Here is a 24,745-nt window from a genome sequence, read left to right as displayed (position 1 = left end):
CTTGTCTTTATCAAACGATATGCAGAGAGTATGTACGCCGTGCGCAGATATTTCATGTTCAAATTATATTTCTTGATTAGTACTTCGGTTCTCTCAGCATAAAGAACGGAATGTCGATGATCAAAAACGCAGGTGATCCCGCTCGGTTCGCCCCAGCACATAAGTTACAGTATTATAATGCGGAAGTTGAAACCATGCCGATGCAAACTTGAGCATTAAAAATACGAGCAACTGTATTAAAGGCATCAAAAGCAATTGACCGGCACTTTCATTGAATTAAAGCATTTGTATCAAATGAAAACGAAAAGTTTTCTTGTAACACACTGAGCAACATGTTTCAGAATGCCTAAAGAAAACGTATTAATATTACTTACACCCATATCTCGGTCGGAGACCGTCTGTATCATCAGAAGTTGACATGTTTCCTCAAAAAGTTAGTCCTATTTCCTTCTGAGTTCTCAACGCAGATCTGTGTCTTTTAGGATTTATATTTAGACCTTGAGAAGGCACCTCTGGCCCCCTTCTTACTTTGCTGCACAGTTTCAGCGACTTTTTTTCTTCTTGAAAACCCACTGATGTCATGGGCGTGTTCCTTCCTAAATCCTGAAGTATGCGTTTCAGGAAACACCCATTTCAAGAAAATCACTTCAAAACTTTTAACCGTGACTGCAGCGCCCTCTACAGGCCACACGGGTCATCGTCTGCCACCGCACTATGCCAGTGATTCTCCAGCAGGGAGCCTCAGCAAAAACAGCCTCAGCAAAACAGCACAACTCACATTTCTCGAAACCATCACTCACTTTCTCAAAAGCTTACACACAAAAACAAATTTTCAAACCACATTAAGAGAACCTCGCACTCTTCTGGCAAAAACAAACAATTGCCTCAAAACCATTTTATCTGTGCTCAAAATCAAACAATGCTTTCAGATCATACACACAGACACAGAGAGTCAATATTATAAACACTAGATAATTTGTGACATTACATCAAAAAATGGAGAACACAGAATCCAAAGCATGCTCTTACACAAAAAAAGTATATTGTAACAAAGTAAAGTAATTTTGCAATTAAGTAAAAAAAGTACAGTAGGCTAATGACAACTTAGGTGGTGAATAAATTGCATACTGTATGCACAGCAAGTATATTACTGAATATTGAATAGTATAGCCTATCGAATGTCTGTATATTCAGCACTTTACTGTGAAAATAAATTGACCCAACTGCAAAAGCCAAAAAGGTTACAGTAAAAAACTTAATGAAAAGCATGTTACAGTCTACAACTGTAAAATCACAGTCCGTGAGAGAGATTTTATTCTGCTTCATCATCATGTCTTCATGTTGGGTTCAGACTGTGTCCACATCACAGATGATGTCATCTCTGCAGGCAAAGGGAAAACCCCTAAAGCAGATCCAGCCTTGACAACATTCTCCACACCTTGCTCTTCCTCGTCTGCTCGTTCACCTCCTCTTACTCATCCTCTTCCTGCTCGTTCACCTCCTACTCATCCTCTTTTTTCTCTATCCTCTTTTTTCTCTCCCTCTTATATTGTTTCCATTGTTGGCATCAACATTCAGTGCAACCTTTTGACCTATATTTTGGGACTCTGAACTGACTTGTATTATGTACAGTTGGTTTAGTCACATCATTAAAAATAAGTTTGAACAATTTTGAGTCATTGTGTGTACACGATGACTAACTTAAGTTGTGTTGCAGTCGTTTTTAACTTTCGCCTGCCTGTGCATTTTGAAACATAATCACAGAAAATGTGTTTAGAGTTTTGAAAAAAAGTGCATGAGATTTGCAAACAGTGTTTTAACTACCTGAACTTGTTGAATGTTTTACAGAAAGAGTGATTTATTCGACAAATTGGTATAGGCTATTGAGAATTTGGTTCAGAGAATGGGATTTAATGTTTTAGTAATTCATAAAAACTGCAATAGGCTACTATGAGCTCATACAAACGGCAGAAATAATTATAAAATAATAATAAGTCTGTTCTATTCTATTTCCATTCTATTCTATTCTATTCTATTCTATTCATTTTTCTACAGCTGCAGTAGCCTAAATGCCTGCATAGGTAAACGACAGCAATAAATAAATATCCTTTGCCCAATAGCTGACACGATATAAGTCAGGGCGGGGCAAACCAGTTTATAAAGCAGCCAGTGACCTGTTAAACACTAACAGACCGTGTTTACTAAGTGACCCGCCTCTCCACACCTCACCTCAGTGTCCTGTGACCCGGACAGTTGACTGGAGTCTGGACCATGACGAGCTCAGAGCTACTGTCCGGACTGATCATAGTCGGCCTCTTAACCGTCGTGTGCTCTGGACAAACTTCACAAGAACTGTCCTCGGAAGACACACAACTGTCCCAGCGTGAAACGGAGAACGAATTAGTGAGTATTCGCGAAATGAATATTGCTTTGTTTATATTTCTTTGTAGCGCGCTATCTTTTGACATATGTGGCCACTTCGTCTAAAAAATGTAATAGGTTACTAATTGGTTGGTGAAGTTTTCAAATTGTTTGTGTTTATATTTAGACTATTTTCATCTGACTGGAATAAACGTATAATTATTTTAATTCATATCTCAAAAAAAAAAAAAAGCCTATTCATTTGCTTGTTTTTTGTTTTGTTTTGTTTTTTGCATAGGTTGAGGCTATGACTGCACTTTTGGGGAGATATAAGTCCAGTTTACCAACTTCAGAAAAACGTGGCATTGCACAGGTAAATATTGCTCCATTTCTTTGTCACCTTTTTGTCTTCACATTATAAGTCATTTGCTTCAAAGGTCTTGTAAAACCACATGATCATGGTCTTCACATCTGATCTTGAAATTCTTCCTCTCTGTGTCTTTCTGTAGTGTGCTGTGGGGTCCCGCTGCGCCATGAGACTTGGTCCACGCTTTGGAAAATTGTGTGAATGTGTCAGAGGATCCAACTGTAACTCATTTCTTCTGAAATGCATCTGAATCATTAAAAAGAAGCAAATCCATCATCCTTTCTTGATGCATAATGTCAACCTGAAAGACGCAGGGTGGAAATCTGTTTTCTGATTCACTTGTACGCAAGGTCTATGACAACAAGTATTCATCAAAATGCAGAATGTAACAAAACAGCATGGGTTTTATGTTTATTTATTTATTTATTTATTTGTAATGGTTGTCTTGTGTTATCAATAAACATTATTCTTCAGCACATCTTCTTGTCTTCATGAATTATGCAGTTGTTCAATACACCCTTAATAAAGAAAATTAGACTACCGGTAGTTTCAATTCTGAAATTTAAAAAAAAGTTTTAAGTACAGTCATCTTGGATGTTTAAGTTATCTTAAATTACATTAAACTGACTTTAAAAATTATTTGAATCTTGTATAAATTATTTTTTTAAATCTGAAAATTGCTTAACTTATTTTGATGAGTTAAAGCAATGTAAAAACATGTTGTCGTAACTTATTGATCATCATATAAATATTCACAGTGTAGTTTCGGCTTTGGGGTAAAAAAAAAAGAAACTTCAACTGCTTTACACTTTTCAATTTCAGCAAATATTTAAAATGAGAATCTGTCACAAGTAACATATAGATGAAAATGAATGGTACTTTTCCTCCGTATAGTGATTTAATTATTTCTCTTCACACACATTAGAGATTAAGTGACTTCTTACTGAAATCTTACATCAATTCGTCACAAACAAGTAGCCTGATTAAAAAGTTAATAACAAAAAAATACTATAAAGCACTGAAACTTTTACCACCAAAATGTTCAGGCCATTACAATGTTTTTGGAATATATATTTATATATTAAGATAGATATAAGATATATGTATAATACTTGCCTTAGACAAGAATGTCATATGTGTTACTCTTCAGACACAGTATAGGATGGTGGGAGTACACACACAGGCAAGTCAACTGTATTATGGGCAATGTAATTCATATTCTCACTGTGAACTTGATTGGAATATGCAACGCCCATCACAAATCGATTTGCAGAAAATATAAGCAATAATTTAGTCTACAGAAAATGAGAAGTATAAAGTGCAAAATTCCAAATGTGAATCATTGGCTATGCGCATCAGATGTTTAAAGTCAATGACCTAGAAAATTACTAATATAAAGATCCTGCAGTTTCATTGCCTTTAGGAAGAACAGAGATGTTATTCCTGAATGCTTTCTGCCAAGACAATAAAATGATGCAGCATCCACAGAATCTCAGTTCATGAGGGCATCCAGGCCATTATGTTTGGGTTTAGTCTCTCTTGATTACGGTCAATCAGGGTAAAACCCAGGGGTTCAATTGTAAAGTTGTGTGATGTGATCTATGCCCTGTGCCCATTGATCTAGGGAAAGAATGGCGTTCTCTGAGGGATGATAAAAAATCTGACTTTCCTATTGAAATACTATTCCTGCTGAAATACACAAAATATGTTTTCTGTGTTGATGCCTGTCACAATTAACTGCGGAATTCAACACAGAATGGAATACATCCAGATGCAGTTATTATGAAAGCAGCTGTGAAATAGGATGTAAAGTAAAGAGCTATGAAATAGATAGGCCTTCATTTGAACCCGAGGAAAGATTATGAGCTGTTCTTCAATGCTGGATGTCATGATTTACACTTTACATTCTTGCATTCAGCTGTATGACGTATATGAGGCTCTATAACAAGACTGCAGTGAGAATGTTTCCCCTGAGAAAGAGCGCAGTCGATACATCGGTAGTTGAGAGTGCAACATTCTGGTCCATTTCTTGAAATCGGTCAGTTTAGTGTCCCCTTGAGATTCAGTGGTGCATTATTTAGCTGTCCTGTGTTATACGCACGCACTCTGGCACTTTATTGACCCCTAAATAAATATGTTTAACCTGTTAGTCATGAGACCAAACCACTGAATTATTCATTGTTATTCAATGTTTCACTGAATAATATTTTGGTGTAATACACAACTTGCTGCACTGTGTTGTTTTGTCTCAGTTATCATGCGGGTGAAGGATTTTTTTCAGGACTTGACATTAATATATGCCTTTAATGTATTTAAATGTACGTTTAAGTTAATGAAAAATTACATAAATTAATATTAATTTAGGGCACATGTTGAAAAAAGCTGGTTGTTATGTAATAAAATGTTTATTTTGGATATTATTCATTTATGCCCAATATTTACAGTTTGATTGTATAACACATTTAACATAAACAGTAAGACTTGCTATTTGATTTAATCTGACATGCTAATTACAATGTTTAAATGAACCCATAATGACTGGGTGATTATTTGTTTTCAGCATGTTTATGGTTCATAACATTTCTGGCAATCTGATTAAATGGTCCGAGTTAATGCCTTTAGAGAGGCATGTCTTGTGTTCAAGAAGAATTCAAATATATAAATATATATTTTCATCACTTTTATTATGACAAGAGCTTTAGTGTTGGAAAATATGTCTGTAATATTACTAAACTACCTGAGAGCTGGAGAGGGATAATTACCAGACCTCAACATCAATATTTCACTGCATAATTTCTTAGATAAGTTACCACGGGATGTTTAATACAACATTAAAATGATTCAAAGGTACATTCTTTGATTCCTCAGATATGTGTGTCTTGTTGTCACATAGAAGCCAACATGTATAATAATATATTGCATCAGCTTAAAGAAATGGGAGACCTAATAACAAAATCACACAAGTTCTCATTGAATATCTTGTAAATAAAGTTGTCATTTGCGCATGGGTTCTTTGGACAGACACTATCTCACCAAAGTGAAAGAGTTTCAGCTGTGGTGTGCCAGCAGTGCCTGCTATATTCTTTATCGAGAAAATACTAATTAAACATTTTTTCTTTGTTTTTATTATTCAGACAGTAAATGGTGAGTGGGAACTCAGATATATCTACCATTTAAACCCAATCCTCTTAACAGAATAAATAGTAATATTGTTACACAATGTTTAATGCATTAATCATATTCCGTATCATTTCAGCATACTTACTGGTGTGATTGCTTTAAAACACAATGCCAAAATATTAATGTACACAGTAAAAACTGTGATGGGAAGATGTCAGAATTTGTCAAATAAATAATTATACAATAATAAATTACATTAAAATGTCATCAAATAAACTTTTAACAAGACTGTAATGAACAATAAAATACTCTGCAACAGATAACTAAAAATATTCTGGCACAGATGTCTGTTGAATATGAAGATCAGAGCGGTAATTGGTTTTTGAGGGTGTCCGGCTCATTTGAGTCCTGCTGTGACAGATGCGGGATGACTGTCCACCCTCAGTAACACCTGCATTTGATCTTTTTTAGACATGTGGAATGACGTGGAATGAAAGTTTTCCAAAGTATTTCACTTTTGTATTATGAAATGAATGGAATGAAATGAATGATTACATCATTAGAAACAAGTGTGAACGAGTTTGAGCCACTGTGTTGTAAACTTTAGTATTTTTTTTAAGAAGAGAAGATAAGAGAAGAGAAGAGAAGAGAAGAGAAGAGAAGAGAAGAGAAGAGAAGAGAAGAGAAGAGAAGAGAAGAGAAGAGAAGAGAAGAGAAGAGAAGAGAAGAGAAGAGAAGAGAAGAGAAGAGAAGAGAAGAGAAGCAATGGTGGTGAAGGTTAATTTGATTAAAGACTACTAGGGCACTTTTTTTTTTTAATAATGATGTTCACGGATATCATTTATAACAAATACTGCAATGTTCCACAAAAAAAGAATAGGCAATTTTGATTTCGGGGTGACATTAAGAGCATGTGTGTGTGTGTGTGTGTGTGTTAGAAGAATTGAACATTTTGCTGTTTGCTGTAACATGACATTGTGCTGCTATTTACATTTTTTGAAATATTGTTCCCCTTATTACTTAATTCAAGATAAATAACGTCTAGTGAAGTAGTTTGTCCTTATAATTATATCAAAAACAAGCATTGTTTTGTTTTGTTTTTTTCATTGAACACTAGATGGCATTGTCTGTTTAATCATAAACACTGAGTTTACAATTAGTTATTTTATTGAATATAGCAGGCCTATATAGTCCCTTTACTATAGGTCAGATTCATAATGTATAAAATGCTCATCAATAATTTAAAAAACAAAGATATTACAGCCTCCTTTATCAGAAGACCTTAATGAGATTTGGGTTGAGGAAAGTCATCACTTCATTTAGAATTTTCTCAATAACCAAAATGATATTAAATGAGTGGAGAAGCAAATACAGCTGAGATCTGATATCTGTCTCAGAATTCCATTAAACATAGGCCTAATTAAGAAATTGCAAAAATCAGAAGACATTCCGATAACACCGCTGTACTCGTCTCTTCCAAAGGCTTTGTCAGTCCTCAGTGGAAGGAAGCAGTTGGTGAGAGACTGAGTCTGAGTGAGTCATTAAGTCTGCAATAATCAGCTGCTCACTTCTTTAATTATTTATGCTGTGTAATTACGCGGAGCTGGTGGAGGAGGCTGGCAAAATGAGCAAGCGCTGGTTTTTCAAATAAATGCTCATTGGATGATGGAAACTCAATTTACTGTCGGAAAGGACGTGTTGCTTTGTGTGACACTTGTGTGGTGGGTTAATGAACAGCTACCTTGAGTCACTTCCAGAGATACGTGCAATCTATCTAAAGCTGCTCGGCTGACTGTCATCATTCTGTCCTCTTTGTATCTTGCAGGTCATCTTCCCTCTCTGACGAGCCTCCCAAACCTGTATTTCTTCTTGGCTGCTGCAGTGAAAATGACAGGAACTTTGCTTTCAGAAGTGGCCATTGAGTCTCACTGGTTCTGTCTGAGAGAAAATCTTATGGACTGAAAACGCAAAACATTATACTCTTAGCCTTAAATAAAATCTATAAATGATATAGTATGTTTATATAAACAAACACATTAATAACAATGCAATGTTCCCAATACAGTGTATATATATATATAATCAATATATATATATATATATATATATATTAATTCCTTATGACAATAACATTCATTATTATTAACATAAATATTTGTACAGCACCTTGATTATGAAGATAATGTTTAGTTAATGTTATTGTTTGTTGTATTGTTTGCTCATGTTAGTTCACAGTTCATTAACTAATGTTTTACAGTTTTTTATTTTAAAAATGTATTTGTAAATGTAGAAATCAACATTGACTCTTAAATAATGACTTAAATAATAAATAATAACTTGAAAATGTTACCCTAAAATTGTATAGGCCTATGCCAGTAATTCTTTTAAAATGTCTTTCAAAAATATGAATCATCATAATTATTATTATTGTTATTATTATAAAATTCATTGTCAGTGATTGTAAAAGGTCTCTGACACAGCAATTTTATTGAAGAGAAGAATTCCTCTCTAAATATTTGCCTCAGAAGTCACCTAAAGTTCTTCCTTTGAATTTCTTGCCTTATTACTGTCCTTTTCAGCCCACTTTATTCTGTTATGTTGGCGTTAGCTTAAAGAGGTGAAGCTTTTGTCTAAAAATGGATTTGAAGAGAGTGGGTGGAATGGAAGTGGAGTCGTTAAGCAATATTATAAAGCTTAACACCACGATAGCTATACAGTGCAATTAGGGAGATAAGAAACTCCTCGTCAGAATAAATAAAGCGTTGTAGGCAGGGCAGAGTTGAGGCAGATTTTTCAAAGACCCCTAATTACCTCACAATGACGCACAACATCTCAGACCGTGGAACCCGGTATGTGCGGAAAGCCTTTCTATTTTGTGAATACATCACTGATGTTTTTGCCCCAAACAGAAAGGAGTGGACGAAGAAAAGCTTTCACTTTCTGTCTTTGAAATTAATTTAGGACGATTTGGTGGAACAAATAAAACCAATGCATGTGACAATGTCAGTTAAGAACAAACAAATTTCAATACCATTAAAGAAAATGATTCTTGTTCCTGCTTCAAGGGCATCAGGAGATGATGGGAGGATTTAATTATTCATCAATTTAAACAGGAACATGAAAAAAATATCAAAAGACAGATGATTACATCTGGGAACAAGATCCCCTACCGAAACCCTCAGCAGGAACAGAATGTTGCGCATGTTATTTAAAGAAGCGTATTGTACCCTTTTCTTTACTCTGTGTACTTTTTTCCCTTTAATCTTCTCCTTAGGTATGACAGGTCAAAGACAGACTTTGCAATCATCAAACAAGCTCGTTCATATCTACTCGTCCTGTTTGGCTCTTGTTGATCATTCTTTACCTCATCTAGACCCCGAAACACTCAAACTCTTTTGCTTTGTGCTTGACCATCTCATCTGCTCTCTAGCCAGTGTTTATGATAGAGGTGAGATGGGTCAGCTCAGTACAAATAGGCTCAGCTTGCGTATTAATAACAGCTGTAGGGATTCTTGAGTACATGGTGATGCTTTTCTTTGACAGATCTTGAGCGTGTCGTGTCCTAGGATACCCAGGACATTGATGGATGCATCTGTTAAGGAATCACACTAACAGGCACATCCGCTGCTGTTATCTTAATGACTGATGCAGTCAGTGGACTGGAGTGTGGCCGTCACTGACACATGAGATAATCTTTGCTGCACAATGAGGTGACCTGATTCTGTGTCTCTATCCACGCTGACATCTAATATTGCCCACTGACCACTGTCCCGTTTATCAGCTTCATTTTTTGTGTTTTGGGATCTAAAGGCTGTCTGAAGCATGTTTGGCTTGTGTTTTGGGTCTCGGTGTTGATCACCTCCCTCTGACATAATGGGGAGTCTGTGTTGTGCGTTGACAAATGAAGGTCTGGCGCTAACAAGGGACCTCTGGCTACTGGTAAAGTGTTAGAGCTCTCAGAGTAATTGACAGTTCAGACGCAGCTCTTCCTCTCTCTGGGTTAGCGTGTCCCCCTGTTGCTATGCTGAAGCTCCTGAAACTACACGATTTCTTTGTTATCCTTTTTCGTTTACATTTATACATAATAGCAGATATTTTGATCTAAAGCAACATTACATTCAAGGTACACATTTACATTTGTATCAGTTTTTTACGGTGGCCGAGAGAGCACAACGCACTGCAACTAAAGAAAACATGCAAAAAACACCAGCAAATAAAGAAAACATCTTCATCAGTTTGACGACACATGTGCTGCAAATACTCACAACACAACCAAATACAGAAAACGCACTGCAAATACTCACAATGCAACTAAATACAGAAACAAGGTGCAAATACTCACAACACAACCAAATACAGAAAACGCACTGCAAATACTCACAATGCAACTAAATACAGAAACAAGGTGCAAATACTCACAACACAACCAAATACAGAAAACGCACTGCAAATACTCACAACGCAACTAAATATAGAAACGCACTGCAAATACTCACAATGCAACTAAATATAGAAACAAGCTGCAAATACTCACAACGCAACTAAATATAGAAGCAAGCTGCAAATACTCACAACGCAACTGAATATAGGAACAAGCTGCAAATAATTACAATGCAACTAAATATAGAAACAAGCTGCAAATAGCACAAAGCTCAACGCGCTGCAACTCAAGAAAATGCATGCAAATAGAAACACGTGCTACAAATACTCACAACACAACCAAATACAGAAACACACACACACTGCAAATACTCACAATGCAACATAATATAGAAATGCGCTGCAAATACTCACATCACAACCAAATACAGAAACGTACTGCAAATACTCACAACGCAACCAAATATAGAAATGAATGCACTGCAAATACTCACAATCCAACTAAATACAGAAACGCACTGCAAATACACAATGCAACCAAATACAGAAATGCGCGGCAAATACTCGCAATGCAACTAAATATAGAAACACTCTGCAAATACTCACACCGCAACCAAATACAGAAATGGACTGCAAATACACAATGCAACCAAATACAGAAACGCGCTGCAAATACTTACAATGTAACTAAATATAGAAGCAAGCTGCAAATACTCACAATACAACCAAATACAGAAACGCACTGCAAATACACAATGCAACCAAATACAGAAACATGCGACAAATACTCACAATACAACCAAATACAGAAACGCACTGCAAATACACAATGCAACCAAATACTCACAATACAACCAAATACAGAAATGTACTGCAATTACTTACAGTGCAACTAAATATAGAAATGCACTGCGAATACTCACAATGCACATACAATCAGGATGTTAAAATAAACAAAAAACTCATCTTTCAGGTCATCGACAACACCTCTGATGAGTAGACATTGACCAATAAGTTGTCCCAGCCAGGTTCATAAATTATTTCCATTGTGATCTGTGCTATTTGCAGCGCGTTTCTATATTTGCTTGCGTTGTGAATATTTGCAGCACATGTGTTGCCGAACTGATGCAGATGTTTTCTTAATTTGCATGTATGTGTTTTTTTTCAGTTGCAGCGCGTTGAGCTCTCTCGGCCACCATAGTTTTAGCTTTCCCTGATCCTGTTTGAGCTACAGGAAAGCTTTTATTAACCATGTTCGATCACAGAAGCAAGAACGCTGTTCAGAATATCCTCACGGCTCTGATGGCGTTCAGTTCAACAAACAAGAGACAGAATACATTGTCTATTTACACAGTTAAAAGGTGGTATTTCGTTCCTGAATGAATCAGTGTATTGAACGAATCTGTTGATGAAATGATTCAATGACTGTAGTTAATGGGACAGAGGGCCACACTTGCAGTTTTTGCACTGTTTTTTCGCAATTTCAGTGCACATGTTCCTGAATGTGATGAATGATGGGATATGCTTAGCTTAGCCTCAAAAATCGATCTGAAGCCGTATTAGCGATAGTGGGGATTTAGTGCAAAATATCCTCTATTAATGCACATCAGATTGATATTATTATACAATATTGTATAATAATATTTTCATTAATTTTTTTTCTTCTTCCAAACTATTCTCAGGCATTCAGATCATCTTAGATTGATTTGTATAATAACAATGACTGGCAGAACATCTTCAATAAATAAAAAAAGAGATATATACTCTGAATAAATTCTGTAAGTGATGGATATTTATTGATAATCAAGAAAAATTCAAGGAATTTGGGATCCGATGTTCTGCTTTATATCAATGCTGTGATAGATTAAAAGGAGTCAAAATCTTCATTGTAGAAAAATAAGGCACAAGATGTTAATTTACTTTTAATTGTTCAACAATAGAGAGGCAATAAGGCTGTAATGCACTTAACTTGATCACCTGATGGAACAGGGAAATCACACACCCACACAAAATCAATTGCAGAGGTCGTTCCAGTAACTCGACTCTCTCAAGAGGATTCATCTGGTAGAAAAAAGGTGAGAAGTCATCGACATGCCAGCCAAAGGAGAACACAAAACATCTTTGAACCAAACAAATGATCCAGGATCTTAGAATTCGGAGGAATACTCAGATAAGTCGGGAAGATAATGAATTCCAATCTCACCCACACAACACTCCTGCATCGTCTTTGAGATTTGCCTTCAAAGGACAAAACCCATCTTCCTTTTTGCTGCATATAAACAACCTACTTCAGTGGCTTAGGAAGGTTTTCTAGAGTCCAATAATCTTAATGGGAACTTAAAGGTGATAGTTTATTATTAAAAGATGTCAGGCTTTCTTTGTTGTGGATATAGGCTGTTTAAATTTAAACTTAAATCGGAGACAATCCCCATTAGAGGGTGGCGAACCTTCACCTCATTGAAAGATTACAGCAAACTACCATTTGCAAACTGTGAAGTCAAACTGTGTATGAAGTCTGCATGGACAATAGCAATGCTTATGCTCACGTTACTGCAACTGCCAGTGTGTATTTTAAGTTATGTTCCTTTCAGCCATTCTCACACTTGGTCTGGATTTGACACCCTATGGCAATCCTGTCCTATCCGGTAATCATCTCTTCAAAAATGGTCTACACTGTTTTGACAGGAACGACACCCTCAGGACCTTATTTTAGCAGTGTGGAGAAATTGTATGCGAATAATGACCGTGAAAAGTGAAACATTTTGCTGGTGTTAAACCACTGACATGCATGCTATTGCTTATGCCTATGAACTATCTGCCTGCACAAAATTGAACAATTTTTCTCGGAAGGAAATTAAAATAGAGCTCATTTGACGTGAATGGTGAGCAAAATACCCCGACAGTGGTCGTATTAATAAACAGGTAACCGCGCAGAGGGACAAGTTTCTGACAGGCAATAATACATGTAGTAATTGGAATGATATGACTCATGCAGCCCACAGAGCAGTCAGACGGACCTGGTTTGATTCCTCCCTCTAACCGACAAAAGATCCTCATGAAGCAACTGAGACCAGATCAAAGTGAGGCTTGGCTTTGCATTAATCAGCAGGAAACAACAAAACAACTATTTCTGAGCCTAGAATAGGATTAATCAACAAAAATGGACAAAAATCTTCTATGGTATAACCTGTGCCAAATGACTTTGTTGGTCAGAGAAAATGTATTAACTTTCTTCCTTCTTGTGTGCATTTAAGAAAAATAGCATTAAGAATGGAGGACCATTCAGTTTCTCTAGTTTGTCCTGGTCTTTTGCAGGTTTTCTTTCTGGCAAGCTATTGATGTTCCTTTTGGACGTTCAATAATCTGTGCATGCTGCTTCACAAAAAGCTGACAAACTAGACATGAATGCAAGTAGGACAGCTGGTATGGAGGAACACTTAAGCTTCATCATCTTTGTGTTTCCATTACTAAAAATAAGTCGTCATGCTAAACTAGTGTGGGATTACATTAATGTTGTTATATAATATATAGTTTGAATATATTTAAAATAAAAATAAACATTCCACTGACAAATTATTTGAAAGAGGGCCACTTTATATTCACATTACAAAAACAGTGGGTTGAGGGCACATAGGGGAGAGCGGGGCTGGTTGTCACATGGGGATCTATGAGATTATTGGTTTTGTTGGTTTCTATTAATTATACAAATTGAACTTATTACATGATATTACAATGATATTTTTTAGTATCAAGTGAATACAATAAAACCACCTTAGCATAGATTTAGACTAGGCTGAAAGTTTGAAATATTTTCTCAGTACAACAGTATTTTCATACCAGGTTGGGTAAATAGTCAAAAGTTTTAAATGTCACATTTTGCTGTTTTTGTTCCACACACACACAACAAATTCAACCTGATTAAATCTTAAACTTTGGTCCTAAAGCACTTTTCAGCTGGCCAGAATGTGAGAGCAGAAAACCAGCTAAGAATGGTTTCATTTTTGAGCTATTTCATAATTTGGTAACACTTTAGTTTAGGGTCTAATCTCACTATTACAGTTTTTTCCAACTGCTTACACACGTTTTCAAAACTATGTCTCCTTTTTTCAAAACTCTACACACAATGCCCAAAACTGCACACACAAAATGCAAAATGCCTCACATCTCCTTCAAAATGCAACACTGCATTCAAAATGCCATAAACACACGTCAGAAAGAAGCATTTGCATCAAATGGCAAACACTTCTTTCATAATAGTACATTTTTGGATATATCATGCAAACACTGTTGTTCTAAATCTAAAGCTCTTTGGTCTTTCATAGGCTTTTATCTACATTTCAATGTAATGTTCTACAGTGACAGTAATCTGCTGAGAGGGGGAACAAGTAGGCTACACTGTAAACCTTATGAATTATCTACACTGGAAACACCAATGCAATGTAGAAACAGAAAATATTTACAGTAACATTACTGTTGTTTACAGTAGCATACAACAAAACCATAAACATATGTAAATAAAAAAAATATTCTAGAATACAGTAAAGAACACAATTGTTGTGTGTGGGGGGTCCCAGGAGTCCATTGTTCAAAACAGGTAATCTGACCTGTGACCTACTGTATTCATAGGCCTATATACTACAGTAAAGCAGTGATTGTGTGATCAGCAATTACTGTAGTGTTTGCACATGTGAGGAGTGTGTGTGTGGCCTGGTGAATAAGTGTAGCATTTTGATTGGTTGTGTTTAGAAAAGGAAAGCAAGCCACTTCCCATTAGATTTTTGTGTGTTAGGTAGAGAATTGTGTGTAGAGTTTTGAAAAAAGTGTTTTATGCAATTGAAAACTGAGTCAAAGGCTGAGAAATAGCTTATGGTTTTGGAGATTTGCTGTGTAGTTTTGCATTTTGAGTGAGAGGTTTCAAAAATCGTGTGACATGAAAAGATTTTGTGTGTAAGCAGTTGGTAAAAACTGTAACTAGTTGCTTATTATATTACTAGCATATTGGCTGTTTATTAGTACTTATAAAGCACATATAAATGCCTAATTTTTCATGATCATATTCTACATCCCTTAATCCTACCCAATTCCTAAATTTAACCAGCATTCCCAAACTAATAAGCAGTAATTAGGAGTTTATTGAGGAAAAAGTCATAGTTAATAGTTAGGCCTGATCTTAAGTGTGACTCATAATTTGACCAGTAAATTTTACCATTGTGGTAATTACCATAATTTTACCATTGTGGTTTAAACATGCTTTAAAAAGGTCAACGTGTTAAATGAACTGTATCTTCTTCCTGTGCAACAATGATGGTGGAAATACTTTAAAGTATATATGTGTGTGTGTGTGTGTGTGTGTGTGTGTGTGTGTGTGTGTGTGTGTGTGTGTGTGTGTGTGTGTGTGTGTGTGTGTGTGTGTGTGTGTGTGTGTGTGTGTGTGTGTGTGTGTGTGTGTGTGTGTGTGTGTGTGTGTGTGTGTGTGTGTGTGTGTGTGTGTGTGGCTATACAGAAAGTGATTTCAGAAATAAACCTAATGTAAACAGTGACACCTTGTCCTGTTTCAAATAATCTATTTCATTCTGGTATTTTAATGTAGCCAACGTGACAACATAACTTCTGCTAAAACACTCAAAAAGCAGAATCATATACATAAATAATAATATGCAAAAAAATTACCATGCAGGCTAAATTCCCTCCAGGCGTATTCTGTCTTGTTTTGGACATAAACTCGGGAGCTTTATTACGCAATGAGTCATCGTCTGCGTCCTTTTTACGCATGGGCAAAAATCAATGTGTAAGGTGGAGCAAAAGAAGGACCGAAGTGAGTGGTGTGTCACTGGAGCAGATATAAGGTGATTGGACCGCGGGAAGCGAGTGTTCACTTGAATCTCAGTGCAGAGGACGCGTTCAATCTTGGCTGTGACCATGGAGAGCTCCAAACTCTGGACGACAGCGATGGCATGCGCTGTGCTGCTTTCCTGCATTCAAGGTGCTGAAATGGACTTTGACAACGAATCTGACTTAGAAACGAGAGCTTTAAGAGAGTTTTACCCAAAGGACCCGAATCTGACCAACGAAAAGCAGCTCGTAAGTATTGCGTATTTCTCGGCGCGTATAGAAAACAAATGTTTCTCCCTTCTTAAAAACAAACAATTTAATGACACTTACTTTTGATTGATTCATTACTGTTCACAGCTGGGGGCTTTGCATGACGTTTTGGAGAAACTGCAGACTAAACGCATCTCACATTGGGAAAAGAAGTTTGGACGCGTTCCTACAGTGAGTAGCACAAAACAGAATTTTCACTATCTGATATTTAATAACTCTTTATTTCCATAATAATAGAATGCATTTAGTCTAGATTCAAATCACACATTTACTATCTACATTTTTTCACAAAACTCTGACACTGAGGTATCTAACACTGACGATTTGCTTTCACAACAGTGCGACGTTGGAGAGCAATGCGCCATCAGAAAAGGCTCAAGAATCGGCAAAATGTGTGACTGTCCACGTGGAGCGTTTTGCAATTACTTTTTGCTGAAGTGTTTGTAAAGACAGAGATGGATTGTGAATTGGAAATATACACATGGTATTACAGATATTTATACATTATGTGATTTCTATTTTTATGATTATGAAGTGAGAAAAACAGATGCATTTGAAAGATTGTTTAATTGTTTGCTGCTCTTGATGTGTAACTAAACCTGAATAAATTGTGTGGACTTTTGTTTTCTAAGGCAGTCTGTGTGTTTCCTCTAGTATAATAAACGATATTTTGCTGTGGCATATAAATTAAATTGACACCTGACTTACTTCTCACACATGACAAAACATTATGCACTGTAAGAAAAATCAACTTACTAAAATAATAAAAGTTTATTTTTGCCCTTAAGTCAAATCAAAAGGGGCAACCTGGAGTGAACAATTCATTGCACTTTTTACAGATGAAGAAAAATCTAGTTAAATCAAGTAACACTTGATAACACAAGTGAACACTCAACATGTATTTTTTTTTAAATGTTAATAGAATAATGAAAAGAAGATGATGTTGTTGTTGGTTAACACACATCCTAAATTATGATAAACATTAGTGCAATTGTTGGTTGCAGAATATACATGAGGGGGTAACACTTTACAATAAGGTCTGGTTCATTAGCATATGATACGCACTTTATGGCGTGTAATACGCACGCACGCACTCCCCAACGCTAATCCTACCCAAGGGTTTTCAGTGCGTAGCATATGTACGCAAAAAAACAAAAACATTTTACGACAAATAACATTCGTGGTATAGATACGCACTTCCATGAGATCGGGCTGGAATGAACAATACTTCTACAGCATTTATTAATCTAATATTAATTTCAACATTTAGCCTACTAATACATTAATAAAATAAAAGGTTGTATTTGTTAACATTAGTTAATGCAATGTGAACTAACATCAACAAACAATGAACTGCTGTATTTGTATTAACTAACAATAACAAAGATGAATAAATACTGTAACAAATGTATTGCTCATTGTTAGTTCACGTTAGTTAATAAATGAACTAATGTTAACAAATGAACCTTATTGTAAAGTGTTACATACTCTTTTTAAAGCTATACATACCAAGTCTTGATTTTGAATGTAATAAGTTAACTGAACAATAATATAATAATGACGTATCAGGGACACATCACCTCGGGTTTACGTTCCTTTTCAATTTGTCTCACATCTCATTCCATCTGCATGCATGATTTCAACAGCTTAGTTATAACAAGGGTTTAAAATATGTGACATTTCTGTATTACAAAAGCCTCTGACTCATAGGAGAGAATGAGGAAAAGTGCACAGTTAGTACAGGCTGTCCCATGATGATGAGTCCAACGTCCAGCCAAGCAGAAAAACACACCCAAATTCCCTCAGATGTCAATCAAAGTCGGCATTCAAATGGGTGCTTTCACTTCTTGTTAGGTTCATTTATGTTTGTAAATATTTTACAGAGTGCCAGCAGAAGAAGAGTGGAGAACCAAGGGAAATACGTGTCTGCTGTTGCCGGCTGGCACTGAGAAAAAGGTCAAACACATCTCTGAATATAAAAATAGATGTTGATGGGCCTCATTTTATATAACAATCAAACCTCTGCACCTTTAAGCCATTTAATATTCAGATATCATAATGATTTTTCATTATATATTTGATTGTGTAATTGCATTCAGGTTGCTGGAGAAGAAGCAAATTGATATGAGGAAAGCGGTATGTGATGTGTAATTGTCATTTGCTTTAGGTAACAATTAGATCTGCTCTGACAAGAGATTAAAAAAATGACAACTGAGGTGATGTAAACACAATAATCCTTTTATAAGCAGATTACATCCTGCAAAAAAAAAAAGTATTTTACGAAATAAATATATTTTAAAATATAGCTCCAAGCTGTAATCATCTTAATCTTTTCAAATATAATGTGTCTTTGAGTCTTCACTGACAGGGTTTGATAAAACAGCAATACATTCTGGCTTCACAATAAACAAATGAAAGGAAATCCCTCCCTTTTACTGTTGAATTTATTAATATTTTACTGTCATAAGATGTGATCAGTGCATGATGACTTATATTAGTTTAATTGCAACTCAAACTTTGTAAATCCAGAAGATATCTTAAGATCCATTTTTATTTGTATGTATTTCTATAATAAATATATTTGGCCTTTTAACTTTTAGAACTTTGTATCTGTGTTTAACTGCTTAAACTTTAACCTTAATGCACCATATGTGATAATCCAACACAGACACCAAATTATAAATAGCACACATTTCCTTTACATAATGCCATAAAACAGTTACAAAGTAATGCAAATTGTTATGTATCTTTTCAAATATAGTATGCCTTTAAATGTCTCTTTAAGGAAATATTATGCTATATATTATATTTAAAGAGCAAAATGACATTGTTTCCTCAATTTAATTGTACAGCAATATATTCAGTCATGCCTGACAACTCACAAATAAGCTGTATTCAGTATCTTTAGGATAAACATACACACATACACACAGTATGTGTGTGTATTATATATATATATATATATATATATTTTATATATATATATATATATATATATATATATATATATATATATATGGAACCACCCTATCAAGTCTGAGACCTCTACGGCTTACGGTCTCTGATGTCTAGATACTTTTAGGTAACTTATAATAATTAGCAAAACAGTACAAAAACCTCTGGTGCTTGCAGCCCTAATTAAGTTTATTTTGATAAAATATGGAGCACTAAGAATGATTATTTTTTAAATGTTGCCACAAAACAAAAATAGAGGGATAGACAGAACATATGAACCCCAGGTAAACCTCAAGTTAACTTTACATTAAACCAAACATTTACACTTCATTGATAACTCTGCTTCAACATTCATCATGACACAGGTGGCGGTTTTTATTTGACATTCGAAAAATTTGCCCAAAGGTCCACAACAACATTACCATTCTGTCACAGTGGTTGAAATCTTTCATAAATAAAAATTGTCCAATATATGTGAAACGAGGAGAAAATATTTAAAAAAAATCAGTGTCACAAAATAGGTATTAAGCTAACAAACGTGTTTTTTTTTACTGTATTTTTATTATTGTTTTATTATTTTATTGTTATTGTTTTATGAACTATATTTGTTATTATTTTGAATATTGGACCAGGACAAATCCAATCACGGTCAACTGCAGACTGTATATTCTCAATGTAATGTTTCAGAAATAAATAAAACAAAAATTATTGACATTTGTACTAATTAAAATAGCGGCTTTTTAAACTTCCAACATTTTTCACAAGGCAGATAGAACTACAACTGCAGAAATGAAGATCTAAACCATCTCAACTTCACAACCACAAACCATAAACAAGACTAAAGCAACAGAGCAAGCCTTTTACAAGCCGCAAAACTGACCGGCACTTGTTTTTTAAGATCCCTTTTACACACAACTAAATAACTCGGTCCTCCTCCATAGTGCCATTCTGAATGATCCTAACTGAAACCTGTCCAAATGAAAATCTTTGGGACGTCTCCACGGCTGCCACAACTGAATCTTCGTATCTTGTAAATCGCCGTGGCAGAATGGAGCTCTACTGGTCTTCCTGAAAGGGATAGCTGAGAGCTGGAGGGAAAACCTGGCTCCTGGACTGTTCATCCAGCAGAACCAAATCGTCAACGTCTCGTCCTCGGAACCTGCGGCGGCAAACCTTCACAGTCACTTTTTGCCCTTGAAATACTTTAAGTGCTTCCTTGGAGGCCATCGCCTTGGCGGCACACTCATCGCGCCCGTAGCCCGTGCCCACGTAGACGGTGCAGCAGCGCAGTTCGCACACCTGGCCTTCTTTTTGGGTACGTCCCATGGGCAGGTCAGGGATGTCTTTGAGAGGCACGAACACACAGCTAAGTGTGGCCTTGCATGACTCCACACAACTGCGCAAGATTTCGTAGTGTTCCAGGTTGGGACCAAAGCCACCAGCAGACACGAGCTTCCAAGCAACGGCCTTGTAGAGTCGATTGAAAAAGGGCTGGTGTTCTGCGGGAGCCCCCGGTGGAGGGCCTGATTTCAGAACACTCTTCGCATGAGCTTTAACATCCGGATCATTAGGTTTAGCCTTCTTACCCTGGTAATCCAGTTCTGAAAAATACAGGGGGGGGGGGGGAGCTCAGCTATTATACTACTGTTCAAACGTTTGTGGTCGGTAAAAAAACACACACTATAAGTATACAGTAACAAAGTTTTGCAAACTATTAGTTTATAGTTAACATAGTTTATAAACTCTAGTTAATATATTAATAGACATTAATAATATGCAAAAAGTGAGTTCTTCATTCAGTCACTGTAATTAATGAAGTGTGATTGTTTAATTGGCTCATAAAGAGTTAGATAATGCTTAGTTAACAACTTATTAACCAGAAGTAATTCTCACTTTAGATTAGGTCACAGAAAATCGGAAAATGTCATTAAGTGTTTTGAACTAACTTTTATTGGACATTAATTGGATTCATATTCAGCGGTCCTTCTCATGTTTACAAATACATTAAGCCTATCCCCAAAGCTAAACATAACTACTGACAATACTGTCAATATGAAATGCATACAAATACTCATTAAATCATGTTGTTAAAATACATCAGTTAGGAGAATGTAATGAAACTACAGTTTATCAACTATTATTTAACTATAAACTAACAATTAGCAAATTATGCTAAAAATCTTCATTACTGTATACAGTACGCATTATGTTACCTAACAATTTTAATCAGAAAGGACAAATGGAACTGATCAAAAGTGCCAAAAAGATGTCAAATAAACGTTGATCTTTTTCACTTTCTATTCATCAAAAAAAAAAAGATAAAAATCAGCACAGCGGTTTTCAACATTGATATAATAAGAAATGTTTCTTGAGCAGCAAATCAGCATATTACATTGATTTCTGGAGGATCATGTGACACTGAAGACTGGAGTAATGAAAATTCAGCTTTGCCATCATAGGAATAAATTAAATTTTAAGATATCACTCAAAAATAGAAAACTGTTATTTTAAATTGTAATAATATTTCACATTATTACTGTTTTTACTGTATTTTTGGTTTGGCAAATTAAGTCTTGGTGAGCATGAGAGACTTTGAACGGTAGTGTACATTCATTTTTATTTGTCCCCGTATGGTTTTTCAGCAATGTTCACAAGCATCACAAATTGGCATACAATTTAAATAAAATAAAACACTAAAACAGGCCAGATGACGCCTCTTATCACTCACAATATTGTTTGCCTTATTTAACAATCCCTTTTTATAAATGCCATCTATACCATGTGATGTATTCCCTAACAAATTACTTGCCATTATTACAACTTTCCTTACTGATTTCTTGTGTACTTCGGTAGCATAACCATACCAACACACAACACAGACACTTTTCATAAAACATTCTGTTGTGGACATTAAAGGAAGGCAATTTCTTTAAGAATACTCTGTTGTGTCTTCATACTTATGTAACTCATCAGCATGTCCCATTTAAGCTCATGGTCTAGCACTATGCCAATGTATTTATAACTTGGGTCACACTATATTAGATGTCCTTAACTACTATCCTTACTTCAAAAAATAAGTATACAATTTATTTATTGTGCTTGTAAAACACCTTTTGCTGCTGAGGTGGGATACAGGTAAAGGTTAGGGACTGGTTTGGTGGTCCCGGACAGGATTAAGTGTAAGAGAAGGCCCAACAGTGTAAGCATAGATGTAATTACAGAAATTAATTACAGCTGTAAATGCATTCAGGTATTTAATTTTTTTTTAAATAAAATATATAAAAAAACATGCATTTACACAATAAGTGCATTGTATCAAATTATTCATTTAAATGTTAGAACAGTATAGTAGTTAAAGACTCCTAATATAAAGTGGGGCCATAATTTGTAACTGATAGTAATGGCTCCCCATTACGTAATGTATTAGTTCAATGGCATACATTAAAGATAGTCAATTTACCTGAAACTGCAGGTCTTTTAGTTTTCCCCATGATTTCATCTCTAGTCTTTCGTGCAGGGGCCGCAATCACAGTGATTCCTTCTGCCATCTCACTAATTTTGTCCATTACAGGCTGTGGATATCTGCATTAAAGTCAATGACATAAGAGTGTTCTCAATAAAAAGGAAAATTAATAAGTTTAAGTTTAAAACACATGACAATATTAGAAATGTATTAGAAGTGTGACGTGACTTTCATTTGGTAGGCGTTTTTCAAATATTAATATTTCTAATAAAAATGCTCCACTGATCATTTATTTTAGATAATAATAAAAAATTATGCCAAACTAGGTTTTCCTTTCAAGAATTTCATTATTTTAATCTTCATTATATCAGGAAAGTTCTATCACATTCACATATTCTACTTTATGTCTCCCCAAAAAACACAAAAATGTATTTGAATATAGAAAATGTAAAATATGCTTATCACAGAAGATATTAATATAAAGCCATTTTATGCATGTATTGTACACACTGTTCAGAAGTCTAGGGTAAAAAAAACAAGGCTGCATTTATTTGATCAAAAATACAGTAAAATAAAAAAATATGAAATACTACAATTTAAAATAATATAATCAATATATCCTAAAATGTAATATATTCCTGTGATGGCAAAGTTGAATTGCAGTCATTTCAATGCAGTAGCCATTACTTCTTTCTTATTATTATCAATGTTGAAAACGGTTGTGCTGCTTAATATTTTTATGAAAAAACATGATTTTTTTCTTCTTCAGGATTCTTACATTTCTTGTAAATTTCAAAAGAAGATTTCTCATACCATTATAAAGGTCTTCACACTGTAATTTTTGAACATTTTAATGCATCTTTGCTAAATAAAAGTATTAATTTAAATAAATGAATAAACCCCCAACATTTTCAAGTAGCATATTTCAGTGTACATTAATAGATCTGGCCAAATGAGATAAATGTCACTGACCCATTTAGAACTGATGTTATACGAAATGCATTTTGCGTTCATGAAAACAACAACAACTGATCAAAGTCCATGATAAAATGACAATTACCGACAGCCCAAAAACACGTGGTTGGCCCAAACCATAGACAGAGACAGTAGTCTGTCTAAATTAGGACTTGGGGTCCCAGGTTGGATTGTAGGAAAGGCCTCCATATTGCGCAGGACAAACTCTCTCCTCGCATGCCATTGTTTATTAGTCTCACAATATCCTCTTAACGATTCCACCCAGTCCACGAGGTGTGGATTCTGACTGAGGAACTCAGAGACGATATCTGCTCCTGTCCCCGCCGCCATCACTGAAAACATGTGAAACAATCAAAAGTTACTTGGAGAAGTTCATAAAAAGCAAGTGTCCCACACAGCAGGTTCAGGCCCTGGGGGAGGGCTGGAAGTCTAGGCATGTTTCCCAGCGACAGACAAACAAACAAACAAATAAACAGTTCATCAGTGATTGGCAAGATAGTTAATCTGCAGACAGACCGAACAGCTCGTACATACACATAATTACGTTATGTATATTAATTTTAGGTAAGAGTGCTCAGTGTGAAGTTCACTGTAGTTTAAGGCTTGTTTTCATACAAGATCGCACAGATAATTTTTTTAGCAGGTTATCACGATACGATCACCAAAGCCTTTTAGTAATGCGTTTAAATTACCACTTTGCTCATGCTGTGTGGATTTAATGACTCCAATTTCAACTTCAATTTTATTTCATAAGTCCAAGCAGTCGCTAGGGCCAATCAGTATGTAAAATAATGAAACGGCAAAACACACAATAAAAATGTGTCGTTAAAAGAACACAAACAAGGTTTACCTGTAACTATATTCTCCGCAGACAAGTCCTCATCGGCTGTATGTACTAAAATTATTATGTTAAATGTGATTGTAGTGCAGCTGTCTGATCACTTCCACTGTCGCGCTCGAGATTTGCGTCATCAACGTGCGACGGGGATTTGGCGGCGCAAAAATAATGATGAGAACGTATT

The 24,745-nt window shown here is 35.4% G+C and overlaps 4 protein-coding genes across 4 annotated transcripts in view; 2 read left to right on the top strand and 2 right to left on the bottom strand.

Annotated features, from left to right (window-relative positions):
* iqgap1 (IQ motif containing GTPase activating protein 1) overlaps positions 1–619 on the bottom strand; it is a 49,745-nt gene extending 49,126 nt beyond the window's left edge. The window contains exon 1 of the mRNA XM_079637580.1: positions 375–619. Coding sequence (XP_079493706.1) covers positions 375–420 — 46 coding nt within the window. The 5' untranslated portion in view covers positions 421–619. The remainder of the gene's footprint in view (positions 1–374) is intronic.
* A 1,564-nt stretch (positions 620–2,183) lies between these two features.
* Positions 2,184–3,205, top strand: cartl (cocaine- and amphetamine-regulated transcript-like). Its single transcript, XM_079637564.1, has 3 exons — positions 2,184–2,403; positions 2,660–2,734; positions 2,871–3,205. Exons 1-3 carry the CDS (start codon positions 2,272–2,274, stop codon positions 2,976–2,978), a joined length of 315 nt encoding a protein of 104 aa, XP_079493690.1. The 5' UTR covers positions 2,184–2,271; the 3' UTR covers positions 2,979–3,205.
* Positions 3,206–16,029: 12,824 nt separating this feature from the next.
* Positions 16,030–16,918, top strand: cart3 (cocaine- and amphetamine-regulated transcript 3). The gene is made up of 3 exons (XM_079601039.1): positions 16,030–16,309; positions 16,418–16,501; positions 16,670–16,918. The coding sequence occupies exons 1-3, from the start codon at positions 16,148–16,150 to the stop codon at positions 16,775–16,777; spliced, it is 354 nt and encodes a 117-aa protein (XP_079457165.1). The 5' UTR covers positions 16,030–16,147; the 3' UTR covers positions 16,778–16,918.
* A 2,443-nt stretch (positions 16,919–19,361) lies between these two features.
* On the bottom strand, positions 19,362–24,697 carry cdkn2aip (CDKN2A interacting protein). The gene is made up of 4 exons (XM_079595392.1): positions 24,574–24,697; positions 23,809–24,055; positions 22,746–22,867; positions 19,362–20,886 (listed from the first exon to the last, which is right to left on the bottom strand). The coding sequence occupies exons 2-4, from the start codon at positions 24,051–24,053 to the stop codon at positions 20,342–20,344; spliced, it is 912 nt and encodes a 303-aa protein (XP_079451518.1). The 5' UTR covers positions 24,054–24,055; positions 24,574–24,697; the 3' UTR covers positions 19,362–20,341.
* Positions 24,698–24,745: the final 48 nt, after the last annotated feature.

Source organism: Phoxinus phoxinus (assembly GCF_949152265.1).
Source record: "Phoxinus phoxinus genome assembly, chromosome: 2".
Lineage (NCBI taxonomy): Eukaryota > Metazoa > Chordata > Actinopteri > Cypriniformes > Leuciscidae > Phoxinus > Phoxinus phoxinus.
Note: the sequence above shows the minus strand (reverse complement) of the source record. Positions and strands in the feature narration are given on the sequence as shown.